The sequence below is a fragment of the Dendropsophus ebraccatus genome, chromosome 8 (assembly GCF_027789765.1).
Source record: "Dendropsophus ebraccatus isolate aDenEbr1 chromosome 8, aDenEbr1.pat, whole genome shotgun sequence".
NCBI lineage: Eukaryota > Metazoa > Chordata > Amphibia > Anura > Hylidae > Dendropsophus > Dendropsophus ebraccatus.
In genome coordinates, this window is record NC_091461.1 from 67,902,387 (window position 1) to 67,929,474 (window position 27,088).

Consider the following 27,088-nt stretch of genomic DNA (forward strand, 5'->3'; position numbering starts at 1 on the left):
AGTACTGTGTTCAACTAAAGTTGCACAAAGATAAAACCCCAACTAACCCACCTGCCTTGTTGGCCCAGGGTGCTAGCTAGCAGCTTAGCTTCAACTCTTTGTGATATCTTACTAGTACTGGCATGTAGGGCCGATAATAGTGCTCTACAGTATCTTGCTATGCACAGATTACAAGTCTGGCCTTTATAAATTTAATCAAAGCATCATTCAGTAGTGCTAAAAAAAAGTTTAAAAAAAATGTGGATTATTAGCAACATTTACATTTGGCACTGAATATAAAGGATATGATGGCAAAATCTGCATGAAAATTTGTCTTTTGAACATACTCTAATAGTTACAAATGTCCAACTTGTGTTTCTCTCACTTCCAAGAAATCCATACATAGCCTCAGGAATAAATGTATTATTCTATTAAATCATTGACCTTTACATAATATGACATTACATGTACAGGAAACCTGTCCACATCACACATCCTCTACAGCACAAACCCATTAGCGGATTATAATAGGTTTGTTTTGGGTGGTAGCCCGGGGGCCTGAGCTCCTGGTGGGCCCATGGCCAACCAAACAGACTTATACTTTCAGTGGCATATTATCTCCTGGCTACAGTTCTGATGTGATTTGCACAAAATGCTAGTGCTACCATAGTTATAGTGGGGTGGGCCCAAGTTTGGTGAACAGCCCTATGGTAAAGTTAATCTGCCCCTTCACAAACCTCACTACTTTGGCTAACCGGGGCATTGAGTTGGGGACTACTCTATGATGTTCTTCCACCGTAACAAAGCACATGGATAGAGCTGTCCGAAATCAGGCACTACAGTAATAATGGCTTGGATAAAAGAATGTGGTGACAGTTTCATAACTGTCATCATAAAGAATGCTTTTTGGGGAAAAAGGAATTTCTATGAATGTGAAATACTGTAAATAGGTAATTAAGGAAGCAGACCACCCTATTGATTTCTTCTTGGTGACTCCACAACAGAAATAGCAGCTTGAGGAGAACAATGGAACATTAATCTCTGCAGAAAATGTAAATTATATAGACCTAAAGTGATCGTAAAAAGGGATTGCTTGTAATCAATCACCATTAAACAGTACTGTCTTATTCTTTAAGACTTCTGCTAACATTTAGCATTTCATGAATGCGTGTATAGAAGGCTGGTTAAATCATAATGTATGTGTTAGGAACCGGACAGCAGGCCCTAAGCTCAGCCCCGCCCACTGTCTCTACCTACTTGCCACAATCCGCCCTAAGATGGCGGCGAGCAACTAGGCGGCGGTCCCTGCACTGGCTAGGTGGAACACAAATACAAGACAGACAGACAAACACAATGAAGAATAGTAAACAGTCCGGGTCACAACAATCGGGCAGCAAAAGTACAAAATCACAATCCAATAAACGTAGTGAAAGTCCAGGCAATATGGTCAAGGGCAGGCGGCAAGCAAGGGAGGTCAAGGAATAAGGCAAAAATCAGGAATAGCAAATACACAGAAGATACAAGCAGGCAGAGACTAAGTCAATAACCAGCCATGGGAACACAGACTGGGGTAGTTATATAGCAGGCCAGGGTTCTGGTCCAGAACATAATTAGACCATCCCCCTGATCTCCAAGCTGAGAGCAAAACATATCCACTGGCAGGAAGACCTGTCAGTCACAGCAGAACCAAAACACAGATTAACCGTGACATGGCCAGACAGAACTCAGCAGGTGAATTCGGGTGTGTCTCCCAACAAAGGTGAGCATATAAACCAGTGTTCACACACTGCAAACAAAAACACAGAAACAGAATACAAGAATATCAGCGCCTTCTTGGCCGCACAGAGTCATAATGCTCTGCAAAGATACCATCCTGACAGTATGAGCAATCAATATCACAAATAAGTAACAATTGTTGGAAAATGCCCCAGCCCCCACTAACACAAATCAATTACTGCAGGTTCTGTCATTTTGTTTTAATCAGATGATGACCTATACACCCTTAAAAACACCTAAGGGCCCTATTACATTATGGAAATTATCGGCTGAACAGACAGATATTGTCCTGAATATTGTTCTGTAATAAGGGCTTGTGTGGCCCACAGCTGATCGCCAGAAAGTATAGCGCGAACAATCCAACTATCGTTCAGCTGATTAAGCCTTGTAAAAGCTCTGTAAACAAGCTCCCATCACCGAGAATGGCACTCATTTATAGACAGCCTCAAGCCTTCTAAAACGGATCTTAAGTCTCTTGGGAACCTTAAACATCTTGGTCTGGTGCACTCAATCCATCCATGTGTTACATGGTTGTTCAGTGATTTGAATGTAGAACAAATGCATATCTTATAGCAACTTACCCAGGCACCATCTATAAAAGAGTGGTTTTCATGAGACCGACCCTTTAACAGTCATACTTATCCCACTTTCAAAAAAGTAGGAAGGAGCAGGATAAAAAAAATATTAATTATTTGTATAGCGCCAACAGATTCCGCAGCGTTACAGGTTATACTTAAATTATACAATGAATTAATTAAAATAAAATTAAAAATACACAATTAGAGACCTGCTCTCGAGAGCGTACAGACTAGGATGACTGGGGGTGATACGCGAGGCAACAAGGGCTTTATTTGTCAATGTTCTAGTCATTGTACATAGAATCTCAAAGTGCCCATAGGTGATTGGACGAGCCAGTCACAAGCCATTTTCTGAGCTAAGGTAGCAAGTACAAAGTAGATGGCACCAAAGAGGTTATAGAGAGGATGCAGAAGGGATAGCAGAGAGGGAGATGAGATTAGGAAATGTTATAAGCACACCTGAAGAGATGAGTCTTCAGGGCACGCTTGAAACTGGGGATGTTGGAATAAGTCTGAGGTCTTTGGGTAGGGAGTTCCAGAGAACTGGTGCAGCACGAGAGAAGTCTTGGAGGCAGGAGTGAGAGGTTCTGATTATGGAAGAGGTTAGTGTAATGTCGTTAGCAGAATGCAGAGCACAGGAAGATGGTAGGTGGAGATGAGAGAGGAGATGTATGGAGGGGCAGAGTTGTGGAGAACTTTATGGGTGAGGGTGAGGAGTTTCAACTGTGTTCTGTATTTAATAGGCAACCATGCAGTGACTTGCACAGGGGGGACTGGAGAGGAAGATAAGTCTGGCTGCTGCATTCAGGATAGACTGGAGAGGGGAGAGCTTAGAGAAAGGAAGACCGATTAATAGGGAGTTACAGAAGTCAAGACGGGAGTGGATCAGGGTGACAGTCAGAGTCTGAGCGGTGTCAGTGATGAGAAATGGGCAGATTCTGGATATGTTTTTGAGATGAAGATGACAGGAGCGTGTAAGAGCTTGGATATAGGGAGTGAAGGATAGATCATAGTCTAGCATAACCCCCAGACATCGAGCCTGATGCACAGGAGTTATGCTAGTACCACAGACTGAGAGTGAGATGTCGGGTTTAGGTTTGTTAGAGGGTGGGAATACAAGAAGTTCAGTTTTAGAGAGATTAAGTTTGAGAAACAGAGAGGTCATAATAAAAAAAAATAACACACTCACCCCTCCTGTTGCTCCAGTTCCCATGCCACTGCCACCCCAAACTGCCTGATAGAAGTGTGCAGTGTTATCACACAGTGACATGCACAGTGAAGTGATGTCACTGCACAATTTCACCAGATTTGGTGTAGCTTCGGCGCCAGACTGTAAGAAACAGGGCAGAGGATTTAGTATGCTTCACTGTTAGCTGCCCACCTTTTTAAAAACAAATTTCTATAGACACCTGTTTGCATTGTAAATCAGGTTGTGTTGGTATTGTTGGTATATGCTTTCTGGGGACATTAAATTGTTTTTCTAGCAGGCTGCTGTTTGGTGGGCTAAAAAAAAAAAAAAGGTAAGAAAAAAAAGAGAGAGCGCACACTAGAGATTGATTTCTCCTAGTCCTGCCGTGAGAATCGATGAGGCAATAGAAAGGAAAACTCTGAGCTGAAGGGACAGCAGCAGCGAGGGCTGTGGCTTGTGCAGAGCATATAAAAGGTGACCTAATGAATCCAGTGATAGGAGTTTAATTAGCAAATTGACTACATCAATGGACTGCTAAGCAGTATTTCCTTTACCATCTGCCAGGGAATCTTAAGCTGTGCTCGCAAGGTTCACAGATTCTTCGGTATGCCTCATATACACTTTATCAAATGATTTTGCTCTTAAGTGGAAGACTTGTATAGCTGAATTTAAATATAATTTAACTACAACAGCATCCCTAGTCTTTTGAGCACTGACAAAAAATTCAAAAGTTAAACTGACACAGTATAAACTTAAAGGAGAAGTCCGGCAAAAATAAATTTTTGATATGTTGTTACTTATGAAAAGTTATACAAATTTCTAATATACATTAATTATGGGAAATGCACATATAGGGCTATTTCCCTTAATTTAGTAGATCAGGAAGTGTTAGAATTCTCTCAGATCCAGTGACGTCACGACAAAAGATGTAATTCCTAATGTATTGAATGAATACATTTATGCAATACTTTGGGGAGCAAGGACACTTGCTCCCCAAAGTATTCCATAGATGTATTCATTCAATAAAGCACTGTACACTACACTACATTACATTACATAGAAATCCATAGAAACAATAAAGTCCCATAGACTTCTATATAGAGAGCGCCCCCTGCTGGACACTCCATAGGAATTACACCTTTCGTCGTGACGTTTGTAGAAATTTGTATAACTTTTCATAAGTAACAACATATCAAAAATTTATTTTGGCCGGACTTCTCCTTTAAAGGGGTACTCCTGGCCATTTATAATTTTTGATATAGTGCTGGGGCTGCCTAGAAAATAACAGACATCCTATTTTCATCTAACCACGATCCCCTGGGGTCCTCCTGTGATGTGTTTAGGTCCCCCACTGAATGCTCCTGATGCTACTTTCGAGACTCATCTAGGCAGTGACAGACCCCCCCAACCAACCCCTGTCTGAAGTGCCAATGATTGGCCAAGTAGGCTGTCACTGCCAAGACAAGTCAAATGCAGAAGTAGCGTCTGGAGCATCCAGCAGGGGATCTAAAGACATCACAAGAGGACCCTGGGGAGAATAGTTAGGTCAAAATAGGGTGTCTGCTACTTTCCATGCAGCCCTAACACTATATAAAACATTTTTAAATAGCTGGAATACCCCTTTAAGGCTATTTTTCCTCTACGCAAATGTGCCGTCATTTAGCGGAGAAAGGCGGCCAAATATTGATAGTGATGGTCGGAAATAATGATCCCAAACATTATTTGTGACCTTCATTTTCAATAGATGACCGTCATATCACGATAACAGTAGTGGGACCATAGCCTAAACCTGCATTGTGAATAACTTTTTCTGTTTGTCCGTAAAAACTGAATTCAAGCTGTGACGCACCACAGACACCGGTGATACCCACAGACCCTACTGATTTACAACTAGGTCTAAAAGGTTTAAACATGAGGTCCGTCATTTTAACAGGAAATACAACATATAGGTAACATAATGGGTTCCTTCTTATTGAATGTTTTTTTCTTATCCTTCTTCACTAATACATGTTAAAATATCACATGTGATTGGCTACTGTGTGGAGCACAATGGGCGCACTACTATTGTTTAACCTCTTAAGGACATATGACGTACCCATACGTCATATGTCCTCATCAGCACTTCAAAGCGGGGCTGCGCGGCGACCCTGCTTTGAAGCGCCGCGGTCCCAGGTGCCGCGTGTAGCCCGGGACCGCCACTATTAGCGGGCACTGTCTGATCGCCGTGCCCGCTAATTAGCTAATCAGAGGCAGCTGTCAAAGTTGACAGCTGCCTCCGATTACCGGAGACAACCGTTCCCTGGTGTCTAGTGGGGGACTTCCCTGTCTGATGCCGGCCGGGGGCTCGTCCAAGATGGCGCCGTCCCCGGCTCGGCACTCGTTTGTTTCCGGCTGCAGCAGCCGAAAGCAAACGAGTGCCTATCTCATTGATCTTTGCTGTATATCTATACAGCAAAGATCTCAATGAGAGATCAAAGTATATATACTAGAAGTCCCCTAGGGGGGCTTCTAGTATATGTGTAAAAAAAAAAAAAAAAAAAAGTGTTGTTTATAGTAAAAAAGCCCCCTCCCCTAATAAAAGTCTGACCCCCCCCCCCTTTTCCCAGGTTTTAAATAAAATTAAACAAATAAATAAATAAAAATGTTTGGTATCGCCGCGTGCGTAATCGCCTGAACTATTAATTAATCACATTCCTGATCTCGCACGGTAAACGGCGTCAGCGCAAAAAAATCCCAAAGTGCAAAATTGCGCATTTTTGGTCGCATCAAATCCAGAAAAAATGTAATAAAAAGCGATCAAAAAGTCGTATATGCGCAATCAAGGTACCGATAGAAAGAACACATCATGGCACAAAAAATGACCCCATAGACCCAAGAATAAAAGCGTTATATGTTATATGTTATATATTTGTTAACAATGATTTGAATTTTTTATAGGCCATCAAATACAATATAAGTTATACATGTTATATATTGTTTTAATCGTAACGACTTGAGGAACATGCGTAACAAGTCAGTTTTACCCCAGGGCGAATGGCGTAAAAACACAGTTTCCCCAAATAAAAGAAATGCGTTTTTTTTTTTTTTTATTTCCCCACACTTTGAATTTTTTTCTGGTTTCGTAGTGTACCAAATGCAAAAATTCAGCCTGTCATTGCAAAGTACAATTAGTGACGCAAAAAATAAGGGCTCATATGGGTTTCTAGGTGGAAAAATGCAAGTGCTATGGCCTTTTAAACACAAGGAGGAAAAACCGAAAACGCAAAAATGATAATGGGCCCCGTCCTTAAGGGGTTATGCCTCTATCACCATTGGACACTGTGTGCTTGGCATTGTTATTTTGGGGTTAACAGTAAGGGGACTAGCAGCAGGCACAGCATTAGGGAAAGCATCAGGATGGTACTATTAAAGGAATAGAAGGATAAAAGGGTGGGTAGAAAGTTCAAAGTGGGAAGGGAGGTTGCTAAAAAAAGGGAGGATCCAGGGATACAAGGGTAGAAAATTTTGTAGAGATAAGTGGCTGGAAGCATTCTTCACGGGGATTTGGGCCAAACCAAAGAAGAAAGGAAAGAGACAGATTCCAATAAGAGAAGATGTTGCTGAGGGTAACTGTATTGTAATCACTTATACGGTCTGCAGATCTTCTTGGAATGGCCCAGTGCAGTAACTGCTCATAATTGTAAGACACGCTGCCCTTTAAATCATACCAAGGAGCTCAGTATCGTGATTTTTCAAGGTAAATTTAATTACTTAAGCTATCTTAATGTTTTAATCGGTTCAGCAGAGCAGATGAGCTGTCTGAAAGAAGCAAGACTAATTGTTTTCCCACTGGCTTCCCCTGTACAAGTACCAGGCTGTGATCAGGTGCAGTCAGCAAGCTCCATATTAGATGTGCAGAGAAAAGCTCCTCACAAAAGGCTCTTGGCAACACCAAGTGACAACTCTTATCTGGGAGTCAACTGTTCTCTGAAAAATTAATGATTGTTGCAAATTTCTTCAAAAGGAAAACTTTACTTCAGGTGCCCTATGGGATTGTACAGGATGTACCACACATAGGAAAAAAATGGATAAATTACAAAAAATCTTATTATATTGAAATGTTCCTACTTTGGAGGAGTTAAACTGAGGTAAAACTAATAAGTGTATGTCTCCTTAAATAGCCTTTTATCTGGCTAGCAAAACTTTATAGTGACATTTATAAGAATTTTAGCTTATCCTTTAATTATACATATACTATGATAAACTAACATTGTATGACTATTCTGTGTTGTGAGTAAAGGGAACTTGTTTGACACTATCAATTTGATCCTTTTTTATGAAAAAAGGTGATTCTTATCATTAAAAAGGAGGAACAGATTTAGTGTACCATCGAAATATGTTAACCCCTTAGGGATTAAGCCTATTTGGGCCTTAATGACCAGGCTTATTTTTCAAAATCTGACCTGTCTCACTTTATGCGCTTATAGCTCAGTGATGCTTTAACGTATGCTAACAATTCTGAGATTGTTTTTTCCTAACATGGTACTTTATGTTAGTGGCAAAATTTGGTCACTGTCTTGTGTTTTTTTTTTTTGTGTGTGAAAAACATCAAAATATCATGAAAAATTAGAAAAATTTGCACTTTACTAACTTGGAAATTCTTTGCTTCTAAAAAAAGAAAGTTACATGACAAAATTTAGTTAGTAAGTCACATTATGAATATGTCCTTTTTATTCTGGCTTCATTTCGTAAACATATTTCACTTTTTTAGGGTGTTACAGGGCTTAGAAATATATTAGCAAATTATGAAATTTTCATGAAATTTCCAATCTAGGGGTATAATAAGCATTTTAACCCTACAGGGGCTGGAGGAAAGTATTCACAATTAGGCCGGAAAAAAATGGAAAATATAAATTTTCCAATAATATATTTGTTAAGATTAAAGTATCTCATTTTCATAAGCAACATGAGAGAAAATGCACCCCAAATTTTGAGTAGAACGGTACCCCATATGTGGACGTAAACCACTGTATGGGCACACAGCGGGGCTCAGAACGGAAGGAGCGAAAATTAGCATTTCCAGTTCAGATTTTTCTAAAGAATTTTCTGAGCGCCAGGTGCGTTTGCAGCTCCCCTGTAGTGTCAGCAGAATAGAACCCCCGCAAAAGTCACCCCATTTTGGAAAGTACACCCCTCAAAGAATACATCTTGGGGTGTGGTGACCATTTTGACCCCATAGGTATTAGAGGAAAGTATTCAAAAGAAGACGGTAAAAGTGAAAAAATAGAATTTTTCCAATAACATGTTTGTTTAGTTTGAAATTTCTCAATTTCACGAGGAACAAGGGAGAAAACTCACCCCAATATATGTAACGCAGGTTCTCCTGAGTAGAACGGTTCCCCATATGTGGGCATAAACCACTGTATGGGCACACAGCAGGCCTCATAAGGAAGGGAGCGCCAATTAGCATTTTCACTGCATGATTTTTCTGAAGAAGTTTCTGAGCGCCAGGTGCGTTTGCAGAGCCCCTGTAGTGTCAGCAGAATAACCCCCCCAAAAGTCACCCCATTTAGGAAAGTAAACCCCTCAAAGAATTCATCTTGGGGTGCGGTGACCATTTTGACCCCACAGGTATTGGAGGAAAGTATTCAAAACTAAACCATAAAAATGTAAAAAATTCATTTTTCCAATAACATGTTTGTTTAGTTTAAAATTTCTCAATTTCACGAGGAACAGGGGAGAAAACTCCCCCCAATATATGTAACGCAGGTTCTCCTGAGTAGAACGATACCCCATACGTGGGCATAAACCACTGTATGGGCACAGAGCAGGGCTCAGAAGGGAAGGAGTGTCATTTTAGTTACAGGCAATATGTGGGTGTTTACTGGCTATCTGGGGTGGTAATGGACAATCTCAGGGTGTTTACTGGCTATCTGAGGTTGCGAAAGGGAATCTGGTGTGGTTATGGGCAATCTGGGGTGGTTAAGAGCAGTCTGTGCCAATCTGGGTAGGTTATGGGCAATCTGGGGTACGGGCAATCTGGGGGTGTTTCCTGGCAACTGTGGTGGTTACGGGCAATCTGGGGGTGTTTACTGGCTATCTGGGAGTGTTCACTGGCTATCTGGGGTGGTGACGTGCAATTTGGTGGTGTTCACTGGCTATCTGGGGTGGTGACGGGCAATCTGGTTTTGTTCACTGGTGATCTGGGGTGGCGACGGGCAATCTGGGGGGGTTATGGGCAATCTGGGGAGGTGACGGGCAATCTGGGGTGGTTACAGGTAATCTGGGGTGGTTACGGGTAATCTTGAGTGGTAACAGCTTATCCGGGGCGGCTTTTGACTTTGGTGACGGCCCCATTTGGAACAAGCGATCAGTGGTATATAGTATATACCGCTGATCGCTTGTACTGGGACCACACCGGGTGGTCCCCAATCACTGCCCCATGCTCTCTGCCACCTCCGATCAGATGGCCGCCCAGGGAGGGGAGGGTCAGTGACCAGGTCACTAGGGTTAATTCTGGCAGGCTGAATCAGAAGAATCAGAAGATCGCAGATAACACTGATCCCTGCAATGCTATGGCATAGCAGGGATCAGTGTTACTGATTTATTGTATGTATAAGATAGTTCCCTAAAGGAACTATAAAAGTGTAAGAAAATTAATAAATAAATGTTTTAACCCCTAAACGACCCAGGACATAGAGTTACGTCATGGAAGTCTGTCACCAGACGACCCTGGACGTAACTCTACGTCCTGTGCGTTTCTCCGGCTATGAAGCGCGCTCCGGAGCGGAGCACGCTTCACAGCAGGTGGGGGCCGGCTGCAATCAGCAGCCGGGACCTCACTGGTAATGACACACTGCAGCGTTCGCGCTGCCGCGTGTCACCAACTCCTTAAACACCGCGGCCGTGGCGTTTAAGTGTAAGTGACAGAGGAGTGTGACTGCGGGGGTCCCGATCAGTAAAACGGACCGATCTCTCACGGTCTCTCACCTGCCTCTGTGGGGTCCGATCAGCGATCTGCTACACTGAGCCTGCACAGGCAGGCTCAATGAGCAGATCGCTGATAACACTGATCAATGCTATGCCTATAGCATAGCAATCATCAGTGTAGAAATCCAAGTAGTGTATGTACAAGTCCCCCAAAGGGACTTCAAATGTGTAAAACAAAAAAAAGTTAAAAACACCAATACACTACCCCAAAGCCCCTCCCCCAATAAAAGTCTAAATCACCCCCTTTTCCCATTATATAAATAAAACATATAAAAATAAATAAATAAATAAACATATAATATACCATGGCGTGCGTAATTGTCCGATCTATTAAAATATAACAAGCGTCATTGCGAACGGTGAACGGCGTAGACGAAAAGAGGGAAAAAAGTGCGTGGATTACACATTTTATGTTACATTATATATATATAAAAAAAATTCATAAAAAGTGATCAAAACGTCCGATCTTCACAAATATGGTATAATTAAAAACTAGAGATCATTGCGGAAAAAATGACACCCAATACAGCCCCATAGGTGAAAAAATAAAACCGTTATAAGCGTCACAATAGGGCCATTATATTATTAACTAATTGCCAAAAAAAAGGATTTCATAAAAAAATATATAACACTAGAAAATGTACCCGGCGCTGCCCGGGTATAAAGTGTCAGTGTGTTAATTAGATTTGTTCTAAGGTGCCCAGGAGGCCAAGCTAAAGGTATTGTTTCATCTGAGTTAATCAGTGGAATTAGTGTATATCTGTAGTGCATAGTTGGAGGGGTTCTGTATACCCACAATTATAGTTTTTAGGGGTCTCGCATATCTGTAGTGCATAGTTGGGGGGGCTGTATACCTATAGTGTATAGTTGAGGGAGGTCCTGTATACCTGCAGTGTACAGTTGGTGAAGGTCCTGTATACCTATACTGTATAGTTCGGGGGTCCTGTATACCTGTAGTATATAGTTGGTGCTGTATACCTGTAATGTATAGTTGGTGGAGGTCTTGTATACCTGTAGTTTATAGTTTGAGGGTCCTGGATATCTGTAGTGTATAATTGGTGGAGGTCTTGTATACCTGTAGTATATAGTTCGGGGGTCCTGTATACCTGTAGTAAATAGTTTGAGGGTCCTGTATAACTATAGTATAGAGTTGGTGTATAGTTTGGGGTCCGATATACCTGTAGTATATAGCTGGTGGAGTTCCTGTATACCTATAGTATATTTGGGGTCCTGTATACTTGTAGTATAGAGTTGGTGAAGGTGCTGTATACCTGTATTATAGAGTTGGTGTAGGTCCTGTATACCTGTAGTGTATGGTTTTGAGGTCCTGTATACCTGTAGTGTATAGTTTGGGGTCCTATATACCTGTAGTATATAGTTGGTGGAGTTCCTGTATACCTGTAGTGTATAGTTTTGGGTTCCTGTATACCTGTAGTGTATAGTTTGGGGTCCTGTATACCTGTAGTATATAGTTGGTGGAGGTCCTGTATACCTAAAGTATATAGTTGGTGGAGGTCCTGTATACCTGTAGTATATAGTTTTGGGGTCCTGTATACCTGTAGTGTAAAGTTTGGGGTCCTGTATACCTGTAGTATATAGTTTTGTGGAGGTCCCGTGCACTTGTAGTGTATAGTTTTGGGGTCCTGTATACCTGTAGTGTCCTGTATACCTGCAGGGTTGTATTTACCCGTATGGCAGTGTTATTCAGTCACAGAGTGTCGGTATTGGTCATGTCTGGTATGGGGGTGTTATCCAGTCACAGTATGGCGGTATTGGTCAGGTCTGGTGTGGCGGTGTTATCCAGTCACAGTATGGCAGTATCGGTCAGGTCTGATATGATGGTGTTATCCAGTCACAGTATGGTGGTATTGGTCAGGACTGGTGTGGCGGTGTTACCCAGTCACAGTTTTCCGGTATTGGTCAGGTCTGGTATGGCAGTGTTATCCAGTCACAGTATGGCGGTATTGGTCAGGTCTGGTATGACAGTGTTATCCAGCACAGTATGGCGGTATTGGTCAGGTCTGGTATGGCAGTGTTATCCAGTCACAGTAAGGCGGGATTGGTCAGGTCTTATATGACAGTGTTATCCAGTCACAGTATGGCGGTATTGGTCAGGTCTGGTGTAGCAGTGTTACCCAGTCACAGTTTGGTATATCTGTTGTGCCCTGTATATACATGTACTGTATGGATGGAGTAGGGGGTCCTGTATATACATGTACTGTATAGATGGAGTAGGGGGCCCTGTATATACATGTACTGTATAGATGGAGTAGGGGGCCCTGTATATACATGTACTGTATAGATGGAGTAGGGGGCCCTGTATATACATGTCCTGTAAAGATGGAGTAGGGGGTCCTGTATATACATGTACTGTATAGATGGAGTAGGGGGTCCTGTACATACATGTACTCTATAGATGGAGTAGGGGGTCCTGTATATACATGTACTGTATAGATGGAGTAGGGGGTCCTGTATATACATGTCCTGTATAGATGGAGTAGGGGCTCCTGTATATACATGTACTGTATAGATGGAGTAGGGGGTCCTGTATATACATGTACTGTATAGATGGAGTAGGGGGCCCTGTATACATGTCCTGTATAGTTGGAGTAGGGGGTCCTGTATATACATGTACTGTATAGATGGAGTAGGGGGTCCTGTATATACATGTACTGTATAGATGGAGTAGGGGGTCCTGTATATACATGTACTGTATATATGGAGTAGGGGGTCCTGTATATACATGTACTGTATAGATGGAGTAGGGGGCCCTGTATATACATATACTGTATAGATGGAGTAGGGGGTCCTGTATATACATGTACTGTATAGATGGAGTAGGGGGCCCTGTATATATATGTACTGTATAGATGGAGTAGGTGGTCCTGTATATACATGTACTGTATAGATGCAGTAGGGGGCCCTGTATATACATGTACTGTATAGATGGAGTAGGGGGTCCTGTATATACATGTACTGTATAGATGGAGTAGGGGGTCCTGTATATACATGTACTGTATAGATGGAGTAGGGGGTCCTGTATATACATGTACTGTATAGATGGAGTAGGGGGCCCTGTATATACATGTACTGTATAGATGGAGTAGGGGGCCCTGTATATACATGTACTGTATAGATGGAGTAGGGGGTCTACCAGTTATTACTGTGGATGTTGTGAGGCAGCTTCCCTAGCAACCATTGCTCCCTGTGAAAATGAAAGCAGTAATCCTATTGGTTGCTAAGGCTCCAACTGCCGTGTCTGCTGCAGCTAATTATATCACCTGTGTTTGCAGTGAGGAGATTTTCCCATTCATCTCTATGAGGCGCCTCTCTTTCCCCTCCCCCTCCCCTCCTGTACATCTGGCGGGGAAGGGACCTTCGCAATAACCTTCCCGGGCACCCAATGTATCTGTGTGCCAAATTTGGGGTCAAACGGTTCAGGCGTTTGGAAGTCTATAGAGGACAGACAGACAGACAGACAGAAGGACAGACAGACAGACAGACAGACTTTGATTTTTATGATATAGATTAGAGAATCTGCATAACCTGCATATGGTTGTGTCCGGACTGACCTATACAATAATGATAATGTGTTGCTTTTACCATATAGTGCATTACGGAACCCCCCAAACGTTACCATATTGCATTCTTTTTTACGATTTCACCTATTTATATCTTCATAAATAATATATTTGGAATTCCATCATACATGTTATGGTAAAATAAAAGACGCCATTACACAGTACAACTATTCCTGTAAAAAACAAGCACTTACATGGCTTGTAGATAGAAAACTGAAAGTGCTAGAGCTCTTAGAAGGGGAGGAGGGAAAAACGAAAGCGTAATGATCAAAATTTGCGCGGTCCACTGGGTCATTTTGGGCCTGGTCCTCAAAGGGTAAAACAATACCCCAAAGCCCCTCCCCCAATAAAAGTGTAAATCACCCCCCTTCCCATATCATACATAAAACACATAAAAACTAATAAAGTTAATTAACATATTATATACCGTAGCGTGCGTAATCGTCCGATCTAATAAAATAAAATAATATTATTCCCACACGGTGAACGGCGTGAACAAGAAGCGTTAAAAAAACGCAGAGATTGCTTTTTTTTAAATGACATTTTATGTATAAAAAAAACGTATAAAAAGCGATCAATACGTTTGATGTAGAAAAAAATGTTATTAATAAAAACTAGAGATCATGACGCAAAAAATTACACCACAAACGACCCCGTAAGTGAAAAAATAATTGTGCTATAGGAGTCACAATAGGACCATTTTAAATATGCCTATTTGCAAAAAAAAGTTTTACTGCTAATAAAAATAGTAAAACATAAGAAAACCTAGTAACCATGCATATCCCTGTGTTCAGACTGACCTATAGAACAAAGGAAAAATGCCAGTTTTACTGTTAAGTGCATTACATAAACATGGAAGCCCCCCCAAAACTTGCGGAATCGCATTCTTTGACCCAAGTTCACCCCATAAATGATATTTTGGGGTTCCGTCATTCATTTTATGGCAGATTGAAAGATGTCATTACAAAGTACACCTGCTCCTGAAAAAAACAAGTCCTCACATGGCCCTGTAGGTGGTAAAATGAAAGCGTAATGGGTCTTAGAAGGCGAGGAGGAAAAAACAAAAACGCAAAAGTGACTATTGGCCCGATCCTTAAAGTGACGCTGTCACCCCCTTTGTGCATTCTGACATCTCTACACAGGTGTAAAGGGTAAATTTTGCGTTTTTCATACCTTATTTTATATCATACGTCATGGAGCTTGTTCAAGTAAAAAGTCATCTTTTATCAACTGCAGATTGTGCTAAGTGGGTGTGGCCTAGCGGCATTAGTGTCACTTAGCCCCGCCCACAATGGCACTGTTGAATATGTTAATTAACTTTATTACTTTTTATGTGTTTTATGTATGAAATGGGAAGGGGGGGGGTGATTTACACTTTTATTGGGGGAGGGGCTATGGGGCACTATGTAAAACTTTTTTTATTAATTTATTTTTACTTTTATAGTTCCCTTAGGGAACTATCACTTACATATATCGGATTACATAAACTGATCCCTGCTATGCCATAGCATAGCAGGGATCAGTGTTATCTGTGATCTTCTGATTCAACCTGCCTGTGGCAGAAGACTGCACGGAGGTAAGGAGCATACCTCTGGCAGTCAGGAAATGCGATCGGGACCCCCGCAGACATGCTGCGGGGTTCCCGATCGCTGGTGACCGGAGATGCTCTGGTCACCTATACTTAAACGTTTAACGGGTTAATGGCGGGCCGCCGCGCGATCTCGGCGGCCCACCATTGAGAGCGAGGGCCTGGCTGCAGATAGCAGCTGGTCCTCACCCACTATGGGGCGGGCTCAGCTTGTGACCTCGCCAGGTTGTACATTTACGTCCTCCTGCCTTAAGTCCCAGGCATTGAGGGTGTAAATGTACACCCACGGTCGTTAAGGGGTTAAAGAGAATGTAGGAAATGATAGGTCAGTACTGTGAAAAGCTGGAAATCTTTTTAAGGACACTGTAATAGCTTTGTAGAATGGAATTTATCCCAAAGACAACATTTTTGGGACGTTTTACAGCTCAAAATGGTGCAAATCTAACAGATGATATACCATACTGACAACTAAGGGGTGATTCACACGTTCGCATATTTGCAGACTTTACGGACGGGGAAGGAATGTAATGGATTCGTTCCCCGCCCGGTATGATGCGTCAATATCATGCTGGCAGTGGGGAAACTCTTTGAATCACCACAGCACTTTTCTAAATGTTCAACATCCTTGGAAATGTGATACAAACTAGCACTATGTTGTTATCTGTCCCCACATAATATTGCCCAAATTAAAGGGGTTATCCAGTGCTACAAAAACATGGCCATTTTCTTTCAGAGACAACACGACTTTTGTCTCCAGTTCAGGTGCGGTTTGCAATTAAGCTCCATTCACTTCAATGGAACTGAGCAGCAAAACCCTGCCCAAGCTGGAGACAAGAGTGGGGCTGTCTCTGGAAGAAAGTGGTCATGTTTTTGTAGCACTGGATAACCCCTTTAATAAAGCTCAATACCCACCTTCTTGGGGGCATAACTGTAGCACAATTATTTATATATGGTGGGAATGTCCACCCACAAAAGCATTCTGGAAGGCCGCATTTGACTATGTTTCCTCCTTAACAAAACTTAGATTAACCCGATCAGCTAAACATTTCAAGTTATGTTATTTGATATAACTTATGTATAGTCCGAATGTGTGATTTTGTTATTACCATTAAAGTATATTTGTTTATACAGATAACATTTTTTTACATCTATGCTACATCAAATTGTCAGTGTTGTTATCGAATGCTCCTTTTCTATCACCAATAAAGCTTGCCAAAAAAACATGGTTCAGATTACTAAACACAGACAATGAATATGTCCACTTTGCATGCATTTTGCAAGATTTTGCAAGATTCTTGGAATTGGAAACATGAAGAATTAGTATTAATCTTCAAGACCTAAGCCTTATGAGAGTTGGATATGTAAAAGTATTCTAAATAGGACTGTAAAAGAAATGGTATGGCAAAAAAAAAGAAAGAAATTATATGGCAATGGTTTGCTATACTAGTCCTTTTTTTGCCATACCATACCATTCCAAGATTTCTCTCGTGCTGCACCAGTTCTCTTGAACGCCCTACCCAAAGACCTCCGACTTATTTCCAACACCCACAGTTTCAAGCGTGCCCTGAAGACTCATCTCTTCAGGCTTGCTTCCCTAATCTTGTTCCTTATTCTGTTGTCTCCTCACTTTCTACTAAATCTCCGACGCTTCCATGCATTTTATACATTTTACCTATAACGAGACGATTGGCGTGAAACTGGCTCCTTCTATGTACAATGGCTGGATCAGGGGCAAATAAAGCACTTGTGCCTCTTGTCACCCCCAGTTCATAGTCTGTACGCTCTTGAGACCAGGCCTCGTAATTATGATGTATTTTTATTTTATTCTAATTTAATTTTATCATGTGTAATTGTAACCTCTTTGCTGCGAAATCTGTTGGCACTATACAAATAAATATTATTATTGTTTATTTTATTTTTTTTGCCATACCATTCCTTTTAAAGTCCTATTTTTAATAATTTTACATCTCCAACTCTCATAAGGCTTAGGTCTTGAGGACTAACTCTTCATATTTTCAAATAGTTTCTGTGTTGTCTATTACTAGGTAGAGGCATTTTAGTTAACCTCAATCTTTTTGCCACATCTTTGACCTTGAACTGCACCGCCTCAACTTTTTTTGTAGATTCTTGAAATTGTTAGTCTGCAAAATCAATGCCAATTGTCTACTACCAAGAGTTCAGGCTTTAAAGGGAAATCATCTTTTATTTTTAAAGGGAGCTGGGATCTTATTGGTTGCCAGGGGCGGCTGTTGAGTTCTTAAACTTTTTAGAACCAAATTCTCATCTAGAATCTAAAAGTTGATGCTCTGGTTATTCTAATGCGAAATCTAGATGCACCAAAATTGTGTAATAGAACCAGGATCTGCATTAAAACATGATCCCCATGTGCTGAAAGCAACTATCCTTACTGTATGTACTTCTGGAAAAAAGTTTTAATTACACTGATGAACTCAGATGAAACAATACCTTTTAAACAATTATAGTTTAGTGTTAAGCTATCTGCATGTTTTTCACATGGACAATTCTATATTGCCTGCTCCAGAATAAGATCAGGTAAAAATCTTTATATCTATGCACCTGGCAATAAAACTGCCAATATTGTTTATAAACAGACTCTGCCATAAAGTCTTATGACTTGACCTCTCAGCTTGGCTATTAGGTAATTATGATGTTAAAAGTTTTTTTGGCTTATTTCTAATATACATAAGTTACACTTTAGATGAACAGTGCATTGCTATGTTCAGATAATGTCTTTTCCTCTCCGATTTTGATAAGAAAAAAAAAGGTGTAATTTTGCCATTTGGCCACCGGTCAGTGCAAGGACAGCTGTTGGTACATTATACATTCTATGTTAAGTGCACTAATTGTCAGGTTGTGCTTTGGTTGTGTCTTTAATTAAAAAGTCCATTGACTTTAATAGTAAAGACGGTGAAAGGATGGTGAAAAAACTGTTTGAACAACTAAAAAATAAGGTCCGCTGTTTGCAAAAGGCATCCGAAAAATAACTGTCATGATCGTTATTTTGACGTCCCTGCAGGCAACGTCCATCATGTTATACACTGTGTGCATGGAACGTCCTTCATTCCATTGACTTCAATGCATTGCATTGAAGTCAATCACCTTGCAGCAAGATCGGACATATTTTTAAATAGAGAAGACAGATGCCTTTTCTCTATTTTTGACAGTTATGTGAACATAACCCCATAACTGTTGGGGTGTATAGTGTATTTAGGGGTATATAAGGTTTCTGTCAATGTCCCCATAAACAAAAAATAGGGGGGATAGATTGCCCCCCTGGGCACCCTTGACACGTCTCATTACCACACTGACACTTTATACCCAGGCAGTGATGGGTACATTTATATATAATATTTACTGAATGATATTAGCCAATAGTTTAAAAATTGAATCCTAAGTGCAAGTGCCATTTGTACATCATGAACCTGTTCGGCAAGTGCTCAAAGTATGTTAGCATTGTGTCCTTCTGAAATTGAGACCTTTTCACTTATATTTATTTGACGTTGTTTAAAAGGTTGCTGTCATTTAATAAAACAAAGCAACTTTCATGAACCTGAGTAATGACCACATAATGATAACACAAAACATTATGGAGAGTCTATAAGGGGGCAAAACATTCCCCCTCTGCCTTCCACAGGAAAAACACTCTCCACTTCTCATACTGCACAGCAATTGTCATTTGTCATTTTCTTCTGTAGATCCATTTACAGGCCGGAGGAATATCTTTTTGTGGTATAAATAGGTTCATAAATATGAAATAATGATTTACTACATCATGCTGGCTTGAATGACCATGCTATGAGGTGGACATTTTCTCCATTAGTCTAGTAATGTGATATATCACAAGGTTAAATGACATTTCCAGCTATGAGAAAAACTACAGTTGAAAAATTCATAGGAATAAGAAAACCAGTATTAAAGGCACTAAGGTCATTTACACAGCCAGAAGACTGCATGTGTGAAATCGGCTATAATTGAATGCTGATTTGTCAGGTTTTTTGACACTTGAAGATTTTATTGTCTGTTTATGAAGATCAGCAGGACATTTTACAAAGGACAAGGTAAGGTCTGATATCACTACCTTTTGTTGGAGATTGGACATTTCAACTGATCCTTGCAAAATTGCTCATTTAGATGTACAATCAACACCCATTTACACATCCATATTATCAAGGAAAAATATGACAAATAGAGATGAGCGAACCGGGTTTGGGTTCGAGTCTATCCGAACCCAAATGTTCGGCATTTGATTAGTGGCGGCTGATGAACTTGGATAAAGCTCTAAGGTTGTCTGGAAAACATGGATACAGCCAATGACTATATCCATGTTTTCCACATAGCCTTAGGGCTTTATTCAACTTCAACAGCCACCGCTAATCAAATGCCGAAAGTTCGGGTTCGGATGGACTCGAGCATGCTCGAGGTTCGCTCATCTCTAATGATAAACCTTCTCCCATTGACATCAATGGTAAATCCCACTCCAGGTCAAAATATTTGAGCAGTTTTCCCAAACCATGTTGCAGATTTCTTAGAGTGGAAAAAGTGACCTGTAATTTTTTCTGTGTACTTCTGCAAGAACTCTCCCATTGAAATTAATGGGGGCTTTAAAATTTGCATCAACCTGTGCATTATAAAACTGGATTTCAAGTGTGTCCTACAAGATATTTCATTAGATTTCCAAAGCTCAACAATAAATATTTAGAAGGCTATGTTCACACAACGTCAAAAATATTGAAAAGGCAGCCGATTTTAATATTTAAAAATACGTCAGTTTTTGCCGCAATTTAACTGACTGCAATGGCAATGCATTGAAGTCAATGGGAAGACGTCCAATACACACTGTGTTTTGAATAACGGGCGTTTTTGCCGCGATCGACAAAATAATGAACATGATCATTATTTTCGGACGTCTTTTGCAAACAGCGGACGTTTTTTATTAGTAGTTCACATTCAGTTTTTCTTTTTCCACCATTCTTTCTCCGTTTTTACTATTAAATTCATTGGACTTTTCAATTAAGACACACCCAAAGGCCAATTAGTAACCCCAAACTAGAATAATGTACCAACAGCTGTCATTGTACTAAGGGAAGGCTAGACAGCTAAATGACGTCCGTTATTTTAGACTCAAAATAACGGACGTAATTTTAAACAGAGTTCAAAAGATGTTGTGTGAACATAGCCTTACCATGTATTATATTTTGAAAAAAACAAAAACAAGAAAGAAACAAACAAACAAACAGAAAATGGCAGCCAACACATGGTTACCATATCCACACCATTTCACAACACGTTATAATAAATTTAAAGGTTGTACATCATAGGGGTTGTGAGGGTTGTACATCATAGGGCACAGAGCTAAATACTTACTATCCCCTTTTGTATTTCAATTTTCTGATCTGCTGTAAAATGCCTCCAGTGCACCCGATATACAGAGTTGCAAAAAGTGCAATAATTAAAAAGAATAGGTAGTGTCACAGCTTAGGTAGGGTGAAAAAAGTCACAAGATTCATCTAGCCAATGAACAGAGCTTTTAACTAGTCAGTCAAGTCTACAGGCCTGCCATAGGTATCACTAGGGTAGAGATAGAAAAACTTTCCTAAATGCAATTGTTTTCTCAATATGACCAACATGAAAAATTGCCTGCAGGCAGGGGGGAATAAAAGAGCTTTACTTACCTGTCCCCATGCAGGGGGGAAATAATAAAGAAGCTTTAGTTATCAGTCTTCAAGCGCCTAAGCACCTACATTGCTGCCTTACCCTATAAGCCTCCTGGATCTCCTGCTCCAGTGACATCAAGACCAGGCTGATGGATTGCCTGCTCAGCCAGTCAGTGACTGGGATGGGACACCACTGCATTCATTGACTGGATTAACAGGCAAGCTATCAGCCAGGTCAAGTACTTTCTCCCGGGTCCTGACGACACCAGAACCCAGGAGAAAATGCCCACTGTGGGCGTTCCTCCATGCCCCTGCTTGCAGCCAGAGTTCTTCTTTAATGGTCTATCCTTCAGACAGACCATCAATATTATATTGGGGGGAGTCCAGACACCCTCATGGATGAGCTTTTGAAGTGCTCACAATTCTTGTACAAGGGCTGCAGTCAATGTTTTCAAGTTTGGGTATCTGCAATAACTACTGTATATTGTTTTTAGCAGACGGCCAAGGTACAACAGCATTGTTACACATACTTACATATACAGTGCTGCAGTTCCTTATGTGGCAACAGCTAAGGCTACACACAGGTTCATACACAGTATTTTGTGCTGTTCTTTGAGCTATAAAATAACCATTATATGGTCCCTTAAACATTCCAGAGACTTTCATTTTTTTTTTTTTCATATTGAGTTCTCCTGACCCCAAGTGGAAAATGTCTGGAAATTTTGAAAATGTTTGTCTGTTTACGGCTCAAATAGTGCCCTGTTTCAGAGCATTTTAACAGTGTGACAATTACAGGTCTAAGCACATAGCGCTGCAGCCCATCTGCAGAGCTGATCGAAGCAGGATAGTCTATCAATTATTAAATGCTGGACGGCCACTTTAACCACTGTGGACTGCCTTTACAATTCCACCTATTATAAAAAATGTTTTGCTTTATATTTTTCTTTTAATGTGAAATAGAAAGTTTTCCCTGGATTGAGGGTTGTAGCTTTCAATTTCATTTGGCTACATTAGATACCTATATGGTGTTAGGAAAAATGTACCACAGCCTCACATTGCTGCATGTAGTCTAGTCCAACCTAATGCTGTGCTTCAAAACTGCGGATCAACCTTTAGAAATATAACATCAGAGAAAGCTATTTTTCTATTTTACAGTTCTCTGCATGTAAGCCAATGTATGAAATCAATTCCAGCAGTAGAAAAAGAGAAACTAGATGCTTTTGGAATTCATCCACCCAGATGTAGCAACGAGATTTATCAAATAAAAATGGCTTTAAATGACATTCAGTTAGGTCCTTAAATCCATCACTCAGTATCCGCACCATGTCTTACTATGACAATTACACATCTATATATCTACGCATTTATACATGTCAGATTTACAGTTTAAAGCCAAAATGTGTAAAAACATATTTTATAAGTTTTTTTTATTGTATTCTTAAAACATTTCTTAACGTAAAGTGGTTTCTGCATCCTTCTTATATACGGAACACTCTGCTATCTTAAAACTAAGATATTAATATCATATCATATGTTTCCTATTTGTATTTGGAAACACCAAGCAACATTGTTGCATACAAGGAAGTACCTCAAGCTACAACTTGATAGTGTATTGTAGGAGCCTCTAAGTATAGAAAAAAACATTTTCTGCTTTCAATTAAACCCGTTTCAGAAATCTAAGCGCACACATAACATTCACAAGACAACTGAAACTGAAGAACTTGGATTGTATCAAATGTCACTCACAGATACTTGGAGGATTGTGGTTCCCACAGAGACATTCTCATACAAAGTGACGTTGTACAGCGGCTGGCTGAAGATTGGACGGTTGTCGTTTTCGTTGATAAGGTCGATTTTCACTTTGGAAAATCCCACATGATCCTGGACACTTTCATTTGCAAACAGCTGCAATACAGAGACTTTGTTACACTCTTCTAGGAATAAAGCAATGATACTGTATTACATGTAAAGCATACCCTTTCCCCCCTCATAATTTACTCTCCAGAGAGGCCACAATATCATTACAGTCCAACAGGGTCATAAAGAAGGTTTAAGGCCTTAAGCAATACTGTATGTTCAGTTTTTTCACAATCTGCTAAAAAATATGGATTGTGCATCTGTAGTGTATCTGTCGTGCATCTGCAATCTGTATTTTTTTCGGATCTGTTAAATCTGTTCTATATTAGTTTAAATAAAGTCATTCAGGTTAAAAAAAAAATGTAACCAGTTTGCCTATAGCAGATCCACATTTTTTTGCAGACAATGCAGATGCCAAAAGGTTACAATCCATAAAAAATAGCAGATCCTATTGATAACTATATGAGAACGCGAACTAGTAATCTACTGATGGTGTGATTAGCTCTATAGAAATCAATGGGTAATAACTCAAGTATGTAACTGCTGATCCACAATTGGGAACACATTTACAGAACGTGTGAATAAAGCCTAAAGTGCTTAAAGCGACTCTGTACCCACAATCTGTCCCCCCAAAACCACTTGTACTGTCAGATAGCTGCTTTTAATCCAAGATCTGTCCTGGGGTCCGTTCGGCAGGTGATGCAGTTATTGTCATAAAAACAACTTTGAATTCTGCAGCGCTGTGTCTAATGGCCAGGGCTTACATTTGTATATGCATTAGGCTGGCACCACCTCTCGTCCTTCCTCCCCACCCTCCTCATCATTAGGAATGATCCAGGAACATTTACTGCTGTTTGAGCTTTGCAGAGGTGTATTAACGATCCAGCCCATGTTCATTATGCACACAGGTGTGGAATAGAAAGCAATCTGCCTGGAGCATTCCTAATGATGAGGAGGGTGGGGATGAAGGACAGAGAGGGTGTGCCAGCCTAATGCATATACAAATGTAAGCCCCGACCGTTAGACACAGCCCTGAAGGATTAAAAGTTGTTTTTATGACAATAACTGCATCCCCTGCCGAACGGACCCCAGGACAGATCTTCGATTAAAAGCAGCTATCTGAAGGTACAAGTGGTTTGGGGGGGGGGGGGTCAGATTGTGGGTACAGAGTCGCTTTAAATGCCTTCATTTGGACATGGGTCCCTCACCATCTAAATCAGTGAGGTTTTGCATTAAAAAAAATATATATATATCTTACTGACATCATTGGAAAATTCCATGCCATGCTAAAAAACCTATGACGTTTCCAAAAATCATGTTGGAAATTTCTTGCACTTTCCATGTGTATTCTCCTATTAAAATTAATGGGAGCTTTAAAATTTTCCTCATTATTTGTAGGTAATGTAAATTAATTGCAAAAGGACCTAATGTCTAGTGCACAAGGCAGGGAGGAGACCTACCCCCGCGCCTTATTTATCATGATTTACGCATGCTCGTAGAAGCAGGTTTTAATTTGGTATGCCAGGCGCAGGGTTTGGCCGTCCAGATTACTAATAGGCATGCACCTCTTAGTGAATTCGGTTGGGGAAAGGAAAGCGGGGCCTAATTTAAGACCGCTGGTCTTGATAAATCCCCCCCCCCCCCCGTATGTTCAGCAGCACTCTGGGGGACATTTATCAGTGCGCTTTCAAATCTACACTTGCTCTGGACCAGGTGAAGATTTTTGGCTGGTTTACGCCAGTTTTCAGGGATTAACCTTAATAAATAAGGTGCACGGATTATGGTTGCCATATGCCAGGAAGAAGGCAATAATCTGTGCTTTCTCCCTGGTGTATGCCAGGGGCACATCCTTAATAAATCTTCCCCTATGTGTATGGAGGTAACGGAGCTGGCTGGGGGAGGTCATGCTGAATACTGTTTAGACACTTAAAAATAAGGCAGTATACAGTAAGCTTCTAGGTATTTGCTAAATGTCTCAAACCTTGACTAACTTTCTTGGTACAGACCCACACACAGACTCACATATATAGAGCTTATTTTTTCTCAGCCATACAGCCTGAGCTAGCGACAGCTTGCAGTTCTCTTCAGAAATCTCTCATTGGTGTTTTAAACCATATCTTTTATCCTTAGTAGCAAAAGAAATAGCTGGAATTGCTACAGACTTATTCTAACACTGCGGATTTATGACTGGGAAATGCAAGATGCCATAAAAAATATAACCCAAGCAGACGGCAGGTAATGGCGATGTTGGTCGAGAGGAGCATTTATGCTCTATAAAACTTTTACAGCCCTCTCTGTCAGATAGCAAATATGTCCTTTTTAGTAACGCAGACCTCTGCAAAACTATTGCCAGCTCTGTACTGGTTTGACACAGAAATAGCTAGGCATTGAAACCTTTTTTTTACAGAGTTACAATTGACATCACTATTATTATGCATTTGGGTGAGAACCTTTGATCACTAGTCTCCTCCTCTTTTGAAGACCCTGTTTTTTCTATGATTTATTTTAAGTGACTTCATAGTTCTTGGCCTGTTATTAAACCTACTGTGAGGGGTAAATGCAAGATGGCCGTTATTTGGTTAAAAATGGGACTTGTGCTTCTTTGAAGGGAATGTATTGCCTAAATTTTCTTTTACTGATTAGAGTCAGATACTAAAACTTGCCTGAGCTGTTTTTAACAGCACTTAATGATGTGATTTACAGCAAGACTTATGGACATAAACGACAATAGACAGAGTCTGTCCCTTTGAGATGAATGTGAAACATCCCTGAGCGCGCTTTGTTAAAGTGGGAACTACTGTTGTCTCTATGTATTGGTGTCACATGTTGCTGTAATTCTGTACAGATTACTTTACAGCAGTCTCCTCTTATCACTACAGGCACAACAGAAAGTCTCAGTTTAGTTTTAACCCCAGTGGTGAGAATGAAAACGGCAAGATTTCAGGAATATTTTATATTATAGATAGAAAAATGGAAAATTAGGAAAAATGTCACCATAAATTCCTAAAAAATATGTTTAACATAAAAATTATTTAAACAATAAGCCATTTTCTGATACCACATTCCCTTTAAGCAGTTTCTACTTCCTCAGGATGCAGCAATACAGAATATTATACCAGAACACTGTTTCCCTATCCCACGACATACACTCTACTTGAATCTGACAGGCACCAAACAAGCACCCGCATGACGTAATGATGTCATTGTGCACAGCTCCACCATGCCACAAACAGGGCAGGCCTGGTAACCTGGCATGCTCTGTTCATTGTGGAAACAGGGTGAGGTTAGTATTCAATTTCAGGGATTCTTTTACTGTGTGAATACACTAAGAGCCATGTTAATTATGTGTGGAGCAATAAAAGGGCACTTTAGCTGTGTGAAATGACATTAATGGGGCACTAATACTGTATAATGGACACTAAGGTGACACTTTTACTGTCTGAGGACACTAAGAGGCTCCTGTAGAGGCACATGTTCCCACAACGGGAAAATGACAGACGTCTTTTGGGAATAATGATTGCAAATAATGTTCATGATCATTATCGTCGTTTGGTGCTAAAATGCTGGTTACCAAGAAAGACGGCTGTCATTTTGCCGTTGGGAACATACCCTCACTATGTGTGTATACAAAAGAAGACAAAAGACTCTTTAAAAAATCAGTAAAGCAACAATTTAACACCCCACCACCACCACTACCACCAAAAAAAAAGTTGAAGGCCGTCTATCCTTCAGTTTAAGAGGTTATCCTAAGCTAGACTCATGATCACTGCTTTATCTATTATTGTATCCACTATTCTATATTCCTAGTTGTATTTACTTTAAAATAAACAAGTGTATAACGTAGTTGTAAATTGCATTTTAGCAGCTCCATTTATCACATAATCACACATGTTTTT

General features: G+C 40.4%; 1 protein-coding gene across 1 annotated transcript in view; it reads right to left on the bottom strand.

The window, feature by feature from the left end:
* CDH23 (cadherin related 23) overlaps positions 1-27,088 on the bottom strand; it is a 671,672-nt gene that overhangs the window by 312,519 nt on the left and 332,065 nt on the right. Inside the window, exon 12 of the mRNA XM_069981852.1 lies at positions 23,082-23,240. Within this exon, the coding sequence (XP_069837953.1) occupies positions 23,082-23,240 (159 nt within the window). The remainder of the gene's footprint in view (positions 1-23,081; positions 23,241-27,088) is intronic.